Source organism: Anabrus simplex, chromosome 1 (genome assembly GCF_040414725.1).
Source record: "Anabrus simplex isolate iqAnaSimp1 chromosome 1, ASM4041472v1, whole genome shotgun sequence".
Classification (NCBI taxonomy): Eukaryota; Metazoa; Arthropoda; class Insecta; order Orthoptera; family Tettigoniidae; genus Anabrus; species Anabrus simplex.
Window position 1 is genome coordinate 578500630 of NC_090265.1, and position 19177 is coordinate 578519806.

Genomic DNA, 19177 nt, shown 5'->3' on the forward strand with positions numbered 1-19177 from the left:
GCTTCAGACTCTTGGTCGGGGATACAGCTGGGGAGAATGACCAGTACCTCGCCCAGGCGGCCTCACCTGCTATGTTGAACAGGGGCCTTGTGGAGGGATGGGAAGATTGGAAGGGATAGGCAACGAAGAGGGAACGAAGCGGCCGTGGCCTTAAGTTAGCTACCATCCCGGCATTCGCCTGGAGGAGAAGTGGGAAACCACGGAAAACCACTTCCAGGATGGCTGAGGTGGGAATCGAACCCACCTCTACTCAGTTGACCTCCCGAGGCTGAGTGGACCCCGTTCCAGTCCTCGTACCACTTTTCAAATTTCGTGGCAGAGCCGGGAATCGAACCCGGACCTCCGGGGGTGGCAGCTAATCACACTAACCACTACACCACAGAGGCGACTTAATGCTTTTTTAATGTGTTTTACTCATTTCTTGCTCAGGAAGTCCAATAAATATTCTCCCCAGCCTAGGAAGCCTGAGGGATTATCACCACACTACAAAATACATCGCTGAACCTCCACGAAGCGAGAAAGAAATGTTTATAACCTCATCTTTTGAAAAAATAATACAGGCAACAATTGATGAGCATGATGGGAGATCACATTTGGAGACTTCATCGTGAACGTCCACTGAATTACAAATTTAAGTCGAAGCAAAGTAGATCTGTTTACTTTTAAAGCCATAGCGGCATTTGACATCTTTCAAACGGTTTTCTCCTAATTCTTGTACTTGTGTTTCTTTATGCATTAGTACCTAATTTTTATGTAGTCTTATAGCAAACACTTTATGTGCACATATGCTGAATGTAAATCTGTCAAACCTGTTGCTTTAAACGCTTGAGACCGGGAGAGTTGGCCGTGCGGTTAGGAGCGCGCAGTGTGAGCTCGCATCCGGGAGATAGTGAGTTAGAACCCACTGTCGGCAGCCCTGAAGATGGTTTTTCGTGGTTTCTCATTTTTACACCAGGCAAATGTTGGGGCTGTACCTTAATTAAGGCCACGGCCGCTTCCTTCCGATTCCTAGGCCTTTCCTGTCCCATCGTCACCATCAGACCTATCTGTGTCGGTGCGACGTAAAGCAAATAGCAATAAAAAAGGAACGAAACCTTTGAGCAATAAAAGTTTTAAAAATAAGCAAGAACTTTGTATTGCAATTAAATGACTAGCCTAGTTCATTATTTGAAACTGACAATATCCTCTACTAAGAATACATTAATAGCTGTCAATTAAAACGTATTTTACCCATCCATTAGCACTTTGTGATAGCGTAAAATTATTCGTATCACCAAAAAAAAAAAATTAAAATTAGTTATTATACAAAATAAGGTTATAAAAAGTGTATATATCACACCGCGATCGTTCTACCATGTCTTTTCTAGTGCAGGGGGACTCCCTTGGGCCTTCTGGTCAGGAGTAAACCTTGGGTTAATTGTCGAATCAATGCCCTGACCACAAAAACAAACAGGACCATTATGCCATTGATTTTCCTTCAGTTAATAGCAAGAAAAAGCAAAATACAAAAGATAAAAACGAAAAAAATCACACATAGGCAGAACCAGGTCACAAGCTAAAAGTGAAAATGTGTTGCTGAGTGTAAGTGTTTCGTGACTGAATCCTGCAAATTAGAGGTGGGGACGGAGCGAGTAATACCGATGAGTAATCCGGTTGTAGCGGTAGAGCGCACAACCGATCCCCTCCGCTTACAACTGCGAGTACTCGCGGAGGACCTGAGCACAGTGTAGCGCACAACACACGTACGAAAGTACCTGTATTCAATCTGTGTTGTTTCGAATGTACGTATATATTTCCTACGCTTGTTATGTTTTGTAGATAATGTAAAGTCTGTTAGATTATATTTGTGGTGTTAGTGTGATATTTAAACATATTCGTAGATAGTAGTTATATTTTTAGAACATTTAAAAGAATTTAAAGAAATTTTTACAGAAAGTTGTTCCACAATGGCCACGAAAACCGTCGGATGCCTGGCAGTTTTTTGACATCACTGACAATAGGAAACACGCAAAATGCAAATTTTGTGGCCGCACATACGCGACGGGTGGTGGCACATCAAATATAATATAATATAATATAATATAATATAATATAATATAATATAATATAATATAATATAATATAATATAATATAATATAATATAATAACTGTATTTATAGAAGCATTCTACTGATAGCTGTTTGGCATTGGGACGTGTAGTACTATGTTGTCAGATATGTTTTGTAATCACATTTGCAAAGAAGGACATTCCAGTCAACGTTCATTTACGTAATTACTTTTGTCATCCTGTAGATGAAATTATGTCAGTGTTTATCATTATATTCTGATAAGATTCTTTATATTCAGGTTATTCTTCTCATTAACAGTGTACCGTATCACATGAACTTACGAAATAGTTGTTAATACATTACTTTTCTGTTAACTTCCAATCCCCTTGTATACAAACCCTTTCGGTAGGTATGCGCCATACTTTGTTTCACTATTCGAATGAGTTAACTATACGAGTAACTAACATTTATTCCACATACTACCTCCTACTCCCTAGCAGTTACGTATATAACAATTATAGTGAATATATATGCAGTTATTTACAGTTGTTACGTTGTGAGAGAAGGGTATTAATAGAGGGATGCAATACCTTCGCAGTGCATACCTATAACGTGTTTAAACGTCCCGCGTCAGGACATTTACTCGGTAGTTCACTCGGTACCACCGGGTGATGACGTCACAACAACTGCTCCGCTCCGCTCCGCTCCGTCCCCAGCTCTACTGCAAATTTTCCTCACAACACCTACTCAGCCAGACAAATGCAACACTACTAGTAACACTTCGGTAAAAATATGTGATATATGTAGAAATCACAATTCTATGTCTATAGTTAGCAGAGTGTGTTTATACATCCGTACGGTCTCTCCCATCCCTCCTGAAACACGAACGTTGGTCGCTGATTGGTTGGTAAAAGCGGGAGAACGTCCACAACAAGACATGCCTTGAGAATGTCTTTCTTGAAAGTCAAGGTTCGTGTGCAGTTGACCAAACGTGTTGTTATGTCGGAGTTGTGTATCCATGTTGATCTAGGGTAAAACGATTTGAAAATGTGGTGCGATCAGGCTGTGTACTCAACTGATGTATGGGCTGTGCAATGTGAGTGATAATTCAAATCTTATTAATTACTCTTCCCTTATGAAGATGCTTAAAATTTACAACATTTATTTTGGTATTATATCCTACTTGGTCAAATGAAATATTGTGAAATGAGAGCGAAACGTTTACTATCGCAGATTGCTGCGTAGAACACTTGGTGCTGTATGGTCTATCATCTACAATATTTGAATGAATTCATATCTGTCAAAGTGTTTATGTTTTAAGCAAACTTATCAGAGGACTATGCTATTCGTTTCACGACACACTAACTACTGTTGCGAGTTTCGCAGACGCCAAGGTGCCGAAATTATATCCTGCAAGAGTTGTTTTACGTTCAAATGAATATACCGATCGAGGCTTGCATTTTGAACAGTGGACTGAACCGGAATCGAGACCACCATATTCTTCTTCTTCTCCTCCTTATTATTATTATTATTATTATTATTATTATTATTATTATTATTATTATTAGGAGTAGTAGATCTATTACTGGGCGAGTTGACCATGCGGTTAGGTGCCCGCAACTGTGAGCTTTCATCCGGGAGATAGTGGGTTCGAACCCCACTGTCGGCAGCTCTGAAGATGGTTTTCCGTGGTTTTCCATTTTTACATTACGCAAATGCTGGACTGTACCTCGATTAAGGCCACGGGCGCTTCATTCCCACTCCTAGCCCTTTCCTGTCCCATCCTCGCCATAAGATCTATCTGTGTCGGTGCGACGTAAAACCAATTGTACCGGGCGAGTTGGCCGTGCGCGTAGAGGCGCGCGGCTGTGAGCTTGCATCCGGGAGATAGTAGGTTCGAATCCCACTATCGGCAGCCCTGAAGATGGTTTTCCGTGGTTTCCCATTTTCACACCAGGCAAATGCTGGGGCTGTACCTTAATTAAGGCCACGGCCGCTTCCTTCCAACTCCTAGGCCTTTCCTATCCCATCGTCGCCATAAGACCTATCTGTGTCGGTGCGACGTAAAACCCCTAGCAAAAAAAACCAATTGTAAAAAGTAGATCTATTGTTATTCATTAGGGTTTTTTTGCCGTCAACCGTCTCACCTTCAGTCTTCTGTTACGTAGTTCGTATTTTAGTGTCAAAAGGAAATATTAGTGGATTTGAATGCCTATTTCTTAAATAAGAAACCAATTGCAAGATTATTAAAATGTTCTTAATAATCATATTTATATTCAAAAACTTTCTTGAATGAAATAAGCGATTAATGATTATTAACACGATTTTCATCCAGGATGAAAATTATATTAAACTTCAGTGATCATGAATTCCATGAAACATCTACGATAATTGTCTCCAACTTACCTTCTTTTATGGAGATTTTCAGTAAGGTGAAAAATAATAACATGTATATTATTATATTATTATCATTAAGTTACACTCATATTCATAAAAACAGAACACTTTGAAGGACTAGAGATAGGAAATTCATATTCACAGGACATGTTCATTACTATGTTCTTCAGAAATGATTAGCATTTCAGTCACCTAGGTTCAGCATGTGTCCTGTTTCCTAGTAGGCACTGGGTCCTCCATGGGCACTGATAACTTCTTCCATGCGTGATGGCATCGACGCATATAAGACGCGAATGGCGTCCTGGGGTATAGCCATCCATGCTGCATTCACCTGGTTCCACAGTTCATCTTTGGCGGTTGGCATTGGATCACAGCGCCGCACCTGTCGTTTCACCATATCCCACATAAATTCGATTGGCGACAAGTCCGGTGATCGGGTGGGCCAGCGCAACAGTCTGACATCCTGTGACAACAAGAAGGCACGTGTTCGCGCAGAAGCATGTTGTCGCGCATTGTCTTGCTGAAATATGGCGTCGGGGGTGTCGTGCAGAAAGGGTATGGCTACGGGTCGCAGAATGTCTTTAACGTAGGTCAAACTGGTTACAGTATTCTGGATACGCACCAACTGTGATCTGTGGTTGTACTCAATAGCACACCACACCATTAAGACCTTGAGTTGGTGCTGTATGTTTTGTGCGAATGCAGGCAATGTGATGTCTCTCATCCTGTCCGCGGCGAACCAAAATGCGGCCCTCATTTTCCAACAAAAAGAACCTGGATTAGTCCGAAAATACTATCTGCTGCTATTCCTGTCCCCAATGACGTCGTTCCATACACTAGTGCGGTCTAGCATGTTTATGCACATTAGTCAAAGGTAGGCGGAGAAGTGGACGACGCGTTGGTAACTCAGACCGTAATAAACGGCGACGGACTGTCACTCCTGATAGTGTACGAGGTGTTAACACTGTTCCACTATTGCGCCAGAGCCGAGGACGACTCAGATCTCTCCCATTCAGATGAAGTGTCGATCTTCTCGGAGGTGGTCTGGATTGTGCGACCAGACCAATCTAGTCGTGTTCTACGGCCTTCTCTGAACCCATTCTGTATACATCCCTTTCACTGCCGACACATTTCGGCTCACACGAGCAGCAATTTTCCGGATTGGTGCTTCAAGTTCTCTCATGCCAATAATGTGTCCTCTTTCAAACTCACTCATTTGACGGTACGTCTCTCGCATACGTCTGCGAGGCATCCTGGACGTCTGCTCAAGTCACACCGATCCATTACCTTCGGTTTATAGCTACAACGAGAGCCGCAGGAACATTTTGCCAGTCGGTGGTGGTGCGCCGAGATATAGATGCGGACCTTGAACCTGAGGGCCGACATGGTTCAAATGCTAACCATTTCTTCAGAACATACTAATGCACTTGTCCTGAACATATGAACTTCCTATCTCCAGTCTTTCAAGGTGTTCTGGTTTTTGTGAACATGAGTATATTATTATTATTATTATTATTATTATTATTATTATTATTATTATTATTATTATTATTATTATTATTGAAGTATTAATTTGAAGTATCAATCGAAGTAGGAATAATTGAAGGGAACAGGTAGCAATCGGGCATAAATGTGTTTATTTTGATCTATTATAGATTCGGTTATTTATAACATCGTCGTTGTGCCTACGGAAACCGCCATGTGGAATTTTTCAGCTTATAACTTTGGCCGGTAGGGTTCTGTCATCTAAGGTTCAATATTGTGAGAATAATTGAAAAGAATTCTCGCTCTGGTGATAGAAGTGCTGCGGGTCAGTATTTCTCCCATATCATTATCACATAGCGACTTTCGAAGGCGCAGCGACGATATAGTCCTGTTCGATCCCCTATTGTTTGTAAACATGTTGGCAACTTACGCCTCGGTGTTAAGTTTCCTGTAAAACATTAGGCCTATCTCTTGTTTACGTTCTTGCTCGTAACGCTCTATTTTCGACCCAACATTAGTCTAAGGCACAATTTCGAACGGGACTCAGTGCCCTGGCAAGAAGTGACTGCACGACTGTTTTCGTAGTGATACAGCATTGAGTGTCTGATTGAGTTTGGGAAATGAAATTTCGCAGGAGTCCATCGGGATGTTTAAGTACCCTTTAGTCTGATATTACATTCGTTCATATTTCTCCGAACCGGGCCGTTCAATCTTGGTGATATTTTAGAATAAATCAAAACTTTTATCTGGGTTGAACAGATTTCAGAATGTCAATATATATATAACATAAAATTCCCCAGCCTGTTTCCAGTCATTTTCCGGGTCAGGAATGGAATTAATGAAGGAAGCCCCATCTAGCGGCGAGGATCGAAATTGTGCCGTCTGCGGAAGCCTTTCGCATTCTTCTGGAGCAATGATTAATGACTGAGAGATGAAATTCTATGGGAAAGTGCTGCTAGAACGAAAGATGACAGTGAAAACCGGAGTACCCGGAGAAAAACCTGTCCCACCTCCGCTTTCCACAGCACAAATTTGACATGGAGTGACCGGGATTTGAATCACGGAACTCAGCGATGAGATGCCGGCACGCTGCCGTCTGATCCACGGAGGCGTATAACCTATATAAAGCAGAGAACATTTTTACCCCATGTTTAAGTTAGGACCTGTGGAACGTGGAGGAGGCAAATCGTTACTGCGAGTTATATTTTATAGATAACTATCTCTTTATGTTTTATAACGATAACCACGTCCTTCAAGAAACCTATAAAGGGGAATACGGAAAATTCTATGAAAATGATTTCACTTACTGTACTTAATAAATCAGCAAACTGACTAAAAACGGCATCCGCTATTGTAAGTGATAAGTAATATGAAACTCGTTGAATTTTGTCAGTGAACAAGGTGAAGTGTGCGGCAATGCGGATGTTTGCGACCGTGGGGAAACGGAAGTACTGTAATATAATTCAGCGGGTGGAACGGTTAATCTGACGGCTGGCTAACCTGAAACACGTTAAGAGGGCATCCACTGTACATATTTATCAGAGCACTAAGATTATGGCGGCCAAACAATACAGGTGTAATGATGAACTCGGAAGACGATCTTTACACCCATCAGTAAGAATGCCTATGATAATGATGATGATATAGTAGCTTGATGGTTTGTTGCACTATGCTATTTACTCTCTGAAGATATTATTAGGTATAGTTTAAGAATGAACCTTTACCATAATTAGGAAGTTATTATTGATTAAAGAAAAATTCACAGTGTATTTATGCGAAGCGTCTAACGCTGGACCCTGAACAATGTTTAGAACTAACATAATTTCTGAATTTCTAATATTGAGAAATGTTATTCACAGTCCAAAAATCTCTTGTTTCTTTGCTGTGTTTTGTTTGTTTTTGTTGCTGAAGTGGAATTTCAGAGGTTTCTTCTTCTTGGACAGTAATCAGCGGTTGTTGCTCTACTTCTCCAGTCTTTCCTGTCCTCAGTTAGCCTCATCAGTCCCAGCTATGAGGAGCACCCAAGGTCCCTGATGATCTGGTCGATGTATTCTAGCCTCTCTCATTGCAGATGTCGACGGCGTCCTCCAGTAAGCTGGCCAATAGTTCCGCACTGCTTGAAGGTGTGGTACCACCAAGAATCCCTCCGTGAGTGGATGTTTGCTTCACCTCTTTTATCCTGCGTGGGACTTCCTCATTGGTAAACTTATCTACCCGCGATATTTTGAGGATACTACATCTCGAAGACGTCAATGTTTTTCCTTCCCGATGAACCAAGAGTCCACGTTTCACTGGCGTACAGCAGCACACTACAAGCTGCTTCCTTGGGCCCAGGTTGATGTTGTTGGAAGTGAGGAGCATTTTCTTCCTGTTAAAGAATGCCTTGGCCTGGTTGATCCTGCTTATAATAACTACCATACTTCTCTTGTCGAAGGTTATCCTTCTTCCTAGATAGGTAAAGTCATCCAGTTTATTTAATCTGTATCTACACAGGACCATCGTGGCCTCCGTTCCGTGTCTGCTCACCACGAGTGCCTTGCTATTGTCCTTGTTAGTGGTCATGCTGTGTACAGTACAGAGTGTGGTTTCCGTATGATTCATAATGGATGGTAACAACTCCTTTGAGATATCGTAGTTAGGATCCTCGTGTACTTCGTGCTTGTGGAGTTCGTCCTAACCTGTATGATAAATAAATAAATAAATAAATAAATAAATAAATAAATAAATAAATAAATAAATAAATAAATAAATAAATAAATAAATAAATAAATAAATAAATAAATAAATAAATAAATAAATAAATAAATAAATAAATAAATAAATAAATAAATAAATAAATAAATAAATAAATAAATAAATAAATAAATAAATAAATAAATAAATAAATAAATAAATAAATAAATAAATAAATAAATAAATAAATAAATAAATAAATAAATAAATAAATAAATAAATAAATAAATAAATAAATAAATAAATAAATAAATAAATAAATAAATAAATAAATAAATAAATAAATAAATAAATAAATAAATAAATAAATAAATAAATAAATAAATAAATAAATAAATAAATAAATAAATAAATAAATAAATAAATAAATAAATAAATAAATAAATAAATAAATAAATAAATAAATAAATAAATAAATAAATAAATAAATAAATAAATAAATAAATAAATAAATAAATAAATAAATAAATAAATAAATAAATAAATAAATAAATAAATAAATAAATAAATAAATAAATAAATAAATAAATAAATAAATAAATAAATAAATAAATAAATAAATAAATAAATAAATAAATAAATAAATACCACTTTTTGAATGTGTAATACATTACAATAGATTGGATGTGGTACTAAAGAACTGAGCTGGAAGAAACGGCGAAGGTCAAGTAATAAGCTGTATCAGTAGTACGGCCGCAAAACTTAAGGCATAGAATTCGTCTTTCTGACAGAAATCAAATAGATCGAATTAGAACAACACTGACTCCACGGGCGCGGTAGAAGTGCTGGAGACTCCTCCACTCCGAACGAATGTTTTGAGGCGCTGTTTCCTTAGGCCCAGGGTAATGTCGTTCGAAGTGAATAGATTTTTCTTCTTGCGCTTCCGCTACTTTCTGCCACGTTAATTGTTAAGCAACTAGAAAAAAAATTGTTTTTCTTTTTTTCACAATTTGCTTTACGTCGTACTGGCACATGTGTTATATGGCGATGATAGGACAGGAAAGCGCGAGGAGCGGGTAGGAAGCGGCCATTGTCTTAATTACGGTACAACCCCAGAATTTGCCTGGTATGAAAATGGGAAACCACGGAAAACCATCTTCAGGGCTGCTGACAGTGGGATTCAAACCCACTATCATCCGAATGCAAGTTGACGCAAAGCACGCAGCCACTCGCTTGGTATCTGGAACATTCTACTGATCTATCTAGGCCGATGCTGCGTATTTAAACACTATGCAAATTTGGCAAACTTTTTACTTTTCAACCGACCTGGGCACGAAGTTATAAGTGTTATGGTGACTACTTGAACCTACAGTGTTATATTAGAGTTCTAGGAACAAGTTCAACGCTACCACTTGCAACATTCTGGCATAACGGGGTCGCGAGCTGTACACATTTTACTCTTTCGCGACAATCTCGATTTCAATACAAAATGACAGACTCTCCCACTACTCGACTTGATGTCATCAAATATTGAAACTAATTTCAAAGAATATCTTCATCCTTCGCCTTCTTAACCGTAAATTAACCATTTAGATATAATTTATAGCTGCAAAGTTATCAGGCCGCACTAACTATATACTGTATTCCTGCACTCGAAATTCTACACGGAACACATCACATGAGCGAAACAAAAGACATGTTCTACATCAATAAATATTACTCAACAGAGAGAGTTGACTGAACGGTGCACGTGACGTAGCTGTGAGCTAAGGATGGTTTGAATTCTATTGTCGGCTGCCCTGAAGATGGTCTTCCTTGGCTTCCTATTTTCACACCAGGTAAATACTGGAGCTGTACCTTAATTAAAACCAAGGATGCTTCCTTCCCAATACAAGCCCTTTCTTACCCTTTGGTGCTGAAAATCTTCAGATTCAGTGTGACATTAAATCATTAAACCATTAGCAAAGAAACAATACGTCTCGTAACTGTTATCTGCTTACCCAAGACCGTAGAGACCTGCTCGGTTCGCTCAGAAGGGATTGGGTTCGATTCCCTGACGAGAGGCCGAAAAATGTTGAAATACGATTTCTACTTCGCGAAAGGCTCCGAAATTCACGCAAAATAGGTATCAGGTTAATAATTAGGATCCATCAGACAAAAATATCCTTCTAGGAAAGGAAAATTTTGTTCACCGCACAAAACATAAACTTGTGTGGAGCGTCGTTCTATACGGTTGCGAATCTTAAGTGGTAGGATCACGAGAAAGAAGGCTGTTAGAGTCACTATAAATGTTGTGCCACATACGTATGCTGAAGGACAGTTGGATAAATCAAGCTATAAACCAGGAGATCCTTCAAAGAACTGGAAGAAAGGAAAACCCTCTGGGGGAGCCTTTTGAAAAGGAGAATGGAACTGCTGGGACGTACTGTACATTAAGACATGATAGGCTATTCAAGAATATCGTGGAATGAATGGGCATCGAAAGGACTACAGAGGAAGCCAACGGCACATTAATATTCGTCAGGTTATTAACAATGCCGGATTAAACACATACTTGGAAGTGAACAGCAAAGCCCAAAATAAACGTAGAAAACTGATGCCAATCAGTCTAAGAACTGAAACTAGTTGTGGTAGTGACAAGGCTTCGAGTTGACCGCTCTATCCGACTTCACGGTTTAATGAACGCCTTTACCTCCCACTCCTTACAGGAGCCTTCATGGACTGTATTGGAGATTTGCATGTTAGTTATGCACCTGCAATATCGGTAAGCAATAATTGTGGAGGGAGGGCAGACTTGCATTATGTGGCATTACGGAAAAATATCACAAAAACGAGGCGGAAGCCAGAGAAAGTAAAACAGGCCAAGGGTTATTCCTGCACGTTCTTTATTATTTACTTTTACACGTACCGCCCTTGTCATGCATATCTATGGTCTAACGCATGGGTGGACTCATTGTAAGTCTCTGTCGTTGACTACATTCAAGTGACTGTGCGGGCTCTCCCACTCGGTGAAGACGAATGGTACTGTATTTTACTCTGTTGCAAGACGATATCTTGAGCTCACAACGAGATGTAAAATCAATCCAAATGTTGAACTGTTTGGTTGTTTACTACTACAACAATAATAATAAACATTTAAATCTGAAGGCGCATTTAATACTACAGGGTGGCGCACAAACAGCTGACAATTTTATAAAGCTATCGGCTGTTCGTTCACCACTTTACACTTCTACATGAAATCAGTCTGAGCAGTGCTCACTATGGACTCAAATTTGCAAACTTGCTGATTTGTAGTTACTAACCTTCTCACTGGTTATAGACTTTGAGCGATAGTTAATATCGTCGCTACACCGGCACAACCTCGTATCCCACAATGCCCTTCCTATCCATTTTTTTTTTGCTAGGGGCTTTACGTCGCACCGACACAGATAGGTCTTATGGCGACGATGCGATAGGAAAGGCCTAGGAGTTGGAAGGAAGTGGCCGTGGCCTTTATTAAGGTACAGCCCCAGCATTTGCCTGGTGTGAAAATGGGAAACCACGGAAAACCATCTTCAGGGCTGCCGATAGTGGGATTCGAACCTACTATCTCCCGGATGCAAGCTCACAGCCGCGCGCCTCTACGCGCACGACCAACTCGCCCGGTCTTCCTATCCATTATTCTCCTTAAGACTAGTCACGCCTCCCAGCCACATATGGACAATGTGTAAATGAAATTGAACCTTACTGTACCGCGCTGTAGGAATGTATGTTTTCATGACGTATTTACGCACTCCTACAGTATAATAAGGTTCATTTTCGTTTACCCGCCAGCATAGGAAAACGAACACAACGACAATTGTTCTGATGGGTTTGATGTGGTTTGGAGGCGTGGCCAGTCTTGACGACAACAATGAATAGGAAGAGCATTGTAGGATACGATGTTTTGCTGGTGCAGCGATGACATGATCTGCAGGAATGATAATAATGTAGACACCAATGTGGTTCGAGTTCCGAACAATGCATGTCGGATTAAAAAAAAAAGTGATATTCTAGTGGTTCAGATTTCAAGTTACGGGCTATGATCACAAAATCAACGGCCATGTAAAACTAGAAACTTGTTTACATGATTGATTGTATCTACGGAAAGCCATCTCTTTGTCCATACCGGAAGGCTTCGCGTTCGCTTCTCGGCTCATCTAAATATTTAAATTCTTATTTAGGTTAGGAATATTGTTCGCAGGTTTTGGTATGATGCTCATATAAAGCAAATTTAAGTAGTTTTCTGTTAATATACAAAAAACACAAACGAATTTTTGAAGGACGGAATAAAATCCATTCCATGTCGTACGATATTGGCAGATAGAAGATCTCTGGCGACATGTTTAGTGTTTACCTGACACAGTTCATTAAAAACTTAACCATGGACGCCCAAGGGAGATTCAATTCACTCTGCCGTCTAGTAGCCCTAGAGTAAAACGGAACGTCAAAATTAACGAGCAGGCAGGCAGATGGCGTCAAAATAAAATGTCTGCATGCGACAGCTAAGGCCATACTATTATACTAGAAAGAAAATAGTTTTGTTATTTATTGCGCGTGGCATAAAGACAGATATGTTCTTTGTGACACTGGATGGGAAAAGGCTAAGAAGGTAGCATTCTTGGCTTTCATTCTTTCTTTCTTAATCTGTTTACCGTCCAGGGTTGGTTTTTTCCTCAGACTCAGAGAGGGATCCCACCTTTACCGCCTCAAGGGCAGTGTCCTGGAGCGTGAGACACTGGGTCAAGGATACAACTGGTGTGGATGGCCAGTACCTCACCCAGTGGCCTCACGTGCTGTGCTTGTAGGGGATGGGAAGATTGGAAGGGATAGACAAGGAAGAGGGAAGGAATGGGCAGGGGCATTAACTATCATCCCGGCATTTGCCTGCAGGAGATGTAGTAAATTACGGAAAAAGACCTCGAGGACGGCTGAGGTGGGAATTGAACCCCCGTCTACTCGGTTATCTGCTGAGGCTGAGTGGATCCGGTTCCAGTCCTCTTACCACTTTTTAAATTTCGTGGCAGAGCCGGGAATTGAACCCGGGCCTCCTGGGTGGGTAGCTAATCACATTCACCATTACACCACAGAGGTGGACAGTCTTGGCTTGCCAAGTTATAGCCTCACAATCTGCAAACTAAAATGCTGACAGATTCAAATGACTTCCCATGCTGGCGGTTATAGCCAAGTGGGCTCTGAATCGAGCCTTATGCCGCTCGAATCTCGGTGCGAATTTTTATATCGAAAATCATATTCTATGTGTTCCTGTAGATATAATCACGATGCTAACAGTCACATGAAACCACAAGCTTTCTTTGACCTTTTCACACTACCACGTTAACTAGTAATACATCGGCTAGACAGCTCCATATAACAATGAAGAGACGCTGCTAACCCTTCTGTTTGGTCTCTGGAAAAGAGTCGCTATGAGCGAGTTGTTTGCGCGCTGTACCTGTGAATTTACACTCAGGAGATAGTGGGCTCGAACTCCACCTTTGTTTGATGGTTGATGATTATTTTCAGTGGTTTCACATTTTCACACTAAGCAATGTTGGGGCATTGCCACTTGTTTTTCCAGGCCTAGATATTCCTTCTCCCACCGTCACGGAATACCTGTGTTAGTGTAACGGTAAAATACTAGTGGAAAAGAGACAAAGGGGAGGAAAAACGCTAATATAACGTATAGACCTAGCAACGTTATTTGTTTTGTTCTTTGTTTTGTATTGTCTTGTCCGAATCCTTGGATGAATGGTCTGCGTTAAGGCTTTTTTTTTCAGAGGGTCCCAGGTTCGATTTCCGGCCGGGTTAGGGATTTTAATCTGATTAATTCTTCTTGTTCGGAGATTGGGTAATGTGTGTTTGTTCCAACACTTTTCTCTTCATATTCAGATAACACACTACACTGCCAACCCCCAGCGAAACACGCATCCCACCATATAGGGTTGATCCCAGGAAGGTCATTCGGCCGTAAAACAGGGCCAGGTGTAGGAAAAGCGATAGACGAAGAATATGTTTTCAATTTTCTTATTTTCCTTGTCTGGCTCAATGGCTGAATAGTTAGCGTGCTGGCCTTTGATCCAAGTGGGCTAAGGTTCGACTCCAGGCCAGGCCGGGGATTTTAACTTTGATTGGTTAATTTCGATAGCTCATGGACTGGGTGTGTTTGTGTCTTCAGTATCAGAATTCTTCATAGGTAGAGCCCCAGATGCGCTAGTCGCCTATAGCGCGTCAACTCGAAATGCCTGCACCAGTCCCTCGCCATTAAAAAGAAATAGCATTTTACTTTCTGCTTGGGTTTTAAACGACATACATAGACCCAAATTTTCGAATATTGAAATGCAAGTGTTAGAAGATAGGTGGCTACTCTCATAATATCAGATACACGAATCACACGACAAAGATAATGGCGAAACCTAGCGTTTACAGTGCAGCATGTCTTCTGTTACTTTCATTGATGGGTCTCAGTCTCTTCCTCGGCTTTGACAATATGAAAGTGACTGAGGTATGAGCGCTGCTAGTAATGCCATTCCTTATGTAACCGGTCCTTGCTATGAATGGTGTGAAAATGTTGCTCATTGGGTCGGTTGGTGCGTGTATTTCAGTACGTAATATCAACTTCTGGCTCAGTGAGCAAAACAAGGGCAAACTACTTCACTCTTCATTCCCTAGTACGCCTCTCCAGTGATGCCTAGGTCATCTGTGACAACTGACGGTGGAGTTGTTGAGGATCCAACCAGCCTTCGGGCTGAGGACTGGACTGGACTCAACTGATGCATAGAGACAGCCCAAGAAAAGTTCCTAGAAGAGAGACTGTAAACGTCTGCTCTGTAATGTCTAGTTTTACTCAAGGGAAGTGCCGGTGCCAGGTGCTTCGCAGAGCCACGTACATGTTACTCACTAATAACGGTAATTAAGACACTGTATTACTGCTCAAAGAGCTAAGCTATTATTAAAAATTAGATTACAAACTTGTATCTAGAAATTAGTTTCATAAAACGTTACAATGAATAATTAAAGGAACAATAGTTTAATTACCTGGAATTGCTGTAGTTCTGAAGATAATCTTGCAGAAAGAATGTTTCTCGGAAAACATGACGTCATATTAGACTTGGACGTGAAGCTGTATGAAAGTCTTGGGGTAAAAGTGTTTTATAACAGAGGGCATCATAGCCGACTATATCCCTAATTTTTTAGCAAGGTATCGCGGTTCGAATCTCAATCTTTTTTTCTTGCTAGTTGCTTTACGTCGCACCGACACAGACAGGTCTTATGGCGACGATGGGACGGGAAAGAGCTAGGAGTGGGAAGGAAGCGGCCGTGGCCTTAATTAAGGTACAGCCCCAGCATTTGCCTGGTAAGAAAATGGGAAACCACGGAAAACCATTTTCAGGGCTGCCGACAGTGGGGTTCGAACCTACTATCTTCCGAATACTGGATACTGGCCGCACTTAAGCGACTGCAGCTATCGACTTCGGTGTCAATCAATTTCAATGTTAATGTTTTTTTACGCCCCACTAACTACTCTTGACGGCTTTCGGAGACGCCGAGGTGCCACAATTTCGTCACGCAGAAGTTGTTTTACGTGCCAATAAATCTACTGACACGAGGCTGACATATTTGAGCATCTTCAAATACCACAGAACTGAGCCAGGATGGAACGTGCCAAGTTGGGGTCAGAAGGCCAGCGCCCCAACCGTATGAGCCACTCGGCCAGCCAGGCATTTCGAATCTCGACTAATACATGTGAGACATTGTTATTTTCTCGAACGTCCTTCAGAGGAAGGCAAAAGGAATAGAAAACATTATTGCAGCCCTGAAGATGGTTTTCCGTGGTTTCCCATTTTCACACCAGGCAAATGCTGGGGCTGTACCTTAATTAAGGACACGGCCTCTTGCTTCCAACTCCTAGGCCTTTCCTATCCCATTGTCGCCATAAGACCTATCTGTGTCGGTGCGACGTTAAGCCCCTAGCAAAACAAAACAACATTATTGCAAAGACGAAAACTAATGATGTATGTATTTCAACCCATAACATACTTTTACTGTACCTTGTATTAAATCACCGATAAAGTGCTGTCCTATGTAACACAAATGCCTGAGACTGTAGACGAAATGAATCAGACCTTTCATTAGTGGGCTACAAGGTCAACTCTTAACGAGATTGATCATATAGGCCAATACCAAAAGTGAAGAATATTTAAGAAAAAGTTAAGTTACCTCTATGCTGGTCGTTCTTAAGGTGAAAGAATTGTAAAAAAAATTCAGTTAACACGAATTCATTGTACAGGAGCTTGTTTATTTCACTCCTTTCAAACGAATGCTAACGAGATTTATCTGCATTAACAGGTTTACTACACATCAGGCTATAAATCTCTGGGGCAAAGAGATGTGTACATAGTACGAACGCCCCACCCAACGCAATCCAATATTGATTGCTATCTAATCAGTTACGTTATAGTCTGAACTAATATGCTTTTACTGGCTGTAATGCATGTCTACTGCAATTGAATTAACTGATAATATCAGAGAACAAAGCATGTACATACACAGCACACCAGGGCATAAAGGAAACTCAGGCAAATGCAGGTTTTCCGGAAAGGTTAATATGCAGGATTACTGATACGTCATTCCCTATTTTTAAATGATCGCGGCTTTTCTACTTGTTATTGTCCGGCTCCATGGCTAAATGGTTAGCGTGGTGGCCTTTGGTTAGAGGGGCCCAGGGTTTGATCCCCGGCATGGTCGGGTTAATTCCGCTGGCACGGGGACTGGGTGTATGTGTCGTCTTCATCATCATTTCATCATCACGACGCGCGGGTCACCTACGGTCGTCAAATCCAAACACCTGCATCTGGCGAGCCGAACATGTCCTCGGTCACTGCCGACACTAAAAGTCATCACCCATTTAATTTATTTGTATTTGACTTTATCGAAATACTCGATAAGTTGAAGTTTTGTGTTTATTCAACTTCCACCTACGACATGGTGTGAGGGACATTAACAAGCACATTACATATTGTTGCCTCCAATTCGTCCAAAGTTTTTAGGTTCTTTAGGTTTTTTCGATACACATCTTCTTTCACCCTTGCTGACATGAAAACGTTGCAGGGTGTGTAGTTTGTGCTGAGAACAGGACATTCGTGTGAGCCACGTCTGCCAATCCATAGACCTGTGAAACAACCGTGTAACCAACTTTATTTGCGCAAAATTAGGTTCTACCATCCTGCATAAACTGAAGTTGTGCCGTGTTGCCCCACTGGAATGTACTGACTGTAAATGATCTTGCAACATTTCCAAATATCTCTCAACATTTACTGTTGTGTGGAAAAAGAAATAACCAACAATGGAATATGACGTAATACCACATGATAGTGTTACTTTTGGACTTTCTTGTGCCCCTTAAGGAAATATGTGCGGATTCTCACTCGCCCAGTAAGCTAGTTATGCCTGTTTACACCCGCTCCCCTCTCAACGTGAAACACTGCCTCATCTGACCATACTGACCAACAGTTCCGGCCAGTAACCATGGCAATCCAAAATAATTTCGGCAAATTACTTTCTCTTGTTACAGTCTTTGGGGAACAATTGCTGCACGTAACGTGGCTACCAGATGTTTAAAAGAGATATCTTCCTTCAGAATGATTATAACCACACGGTATGCACCTTGTGTGAGAACAGCATTTCATCAGTAAGAGCAAATAGCCACTTTTAAAAAAAACTATAAAGTGGAGAAAGGAATGAGACAATGCTGCATTCTATCTTCACAGTTACTTATCATCTATGGCGAACATGTCGCAAGGAAAGCCGTCGACTGGAGGTAACTCGATGGTAGGAGGAAAATAACAACTTGCACTTTGATGATGACACCACTCTTCTTCCTAGCAACGAAGAACAGGTGCAGATTTTTAAAAAGAGTGGAAGCGATAATCTGAGTGTGAAATAAATGTCAATTACAGCGAGTCGAAGTTAATGATAACTGATCGAATAAAACAGTTTACGTGAACTAGAGACCGCGGTCTGCCCGGCGAACATAATAGTTCGGCGTGTCACATGACAGATGTCGTCAGACCTCGTACTGGCCGTGTGAGTGACAGACGAGTACAAGATGGGTAAGGCACGAGATCTCGGCATGTTTGATCATAGCTCGATTGTCAGTGCCATACGTAAGGGCTATTCCATCTCCGAGGTCGTGCAGGCAATAGATCTGCCATGCGCCACCGTGTCTAGCATGTACCATAAATTCGTAGATTTGGAAAAAAAAACATTATATCCAGGGTCAACTGCTGTGGAGTACAGCGTGTTGTTGACAGAAGTCACCGTCGACTGACTTGGGCGGGTCACAGTTTAACACATTACTTGCCAAATCAGTGCTGGATAACAAAGAAGTGTGAGTAGCCATACCATCCAGGACCATCTGCTCGCGATGAGGTACAGAGGCCACCGTCCCACTTGGGTACCACTGCTCACTGCACATCAAAGACACAAATAATGACATTGGGACAGTAACACTACCATTTAACTTTGAAAGTATAGACAAATGTCGCGTGGATAAAAG

General features: G+C 41.0%; 1 protein-coding gene across 1 annotated transcript in view; it reads left to right on the forward strand.

Annotated features, from left to right (window-relative positions):
- Nucleotides 1-3097: 3097 nt before the first annotated feature.
- The window catches only part of LOC136870331 (uncharacterized), a 577143-nt gene continuing 561063 nt past the window's right edge, over nucleotides 3098-19177 (forward strand). The window contains exon 1 of the mRNA XM_067144910.2: nucleotides 3098-3145. Within this exon, the coding sequence (XP_067001011.2) occupies nucleotides 3128-3145 (18 nt within the window). The 5' untranslated portion in view covers nucleotides 3098-3127. The remainder of the gene's footprint in view (nucleotides 3146-19177) is intronic.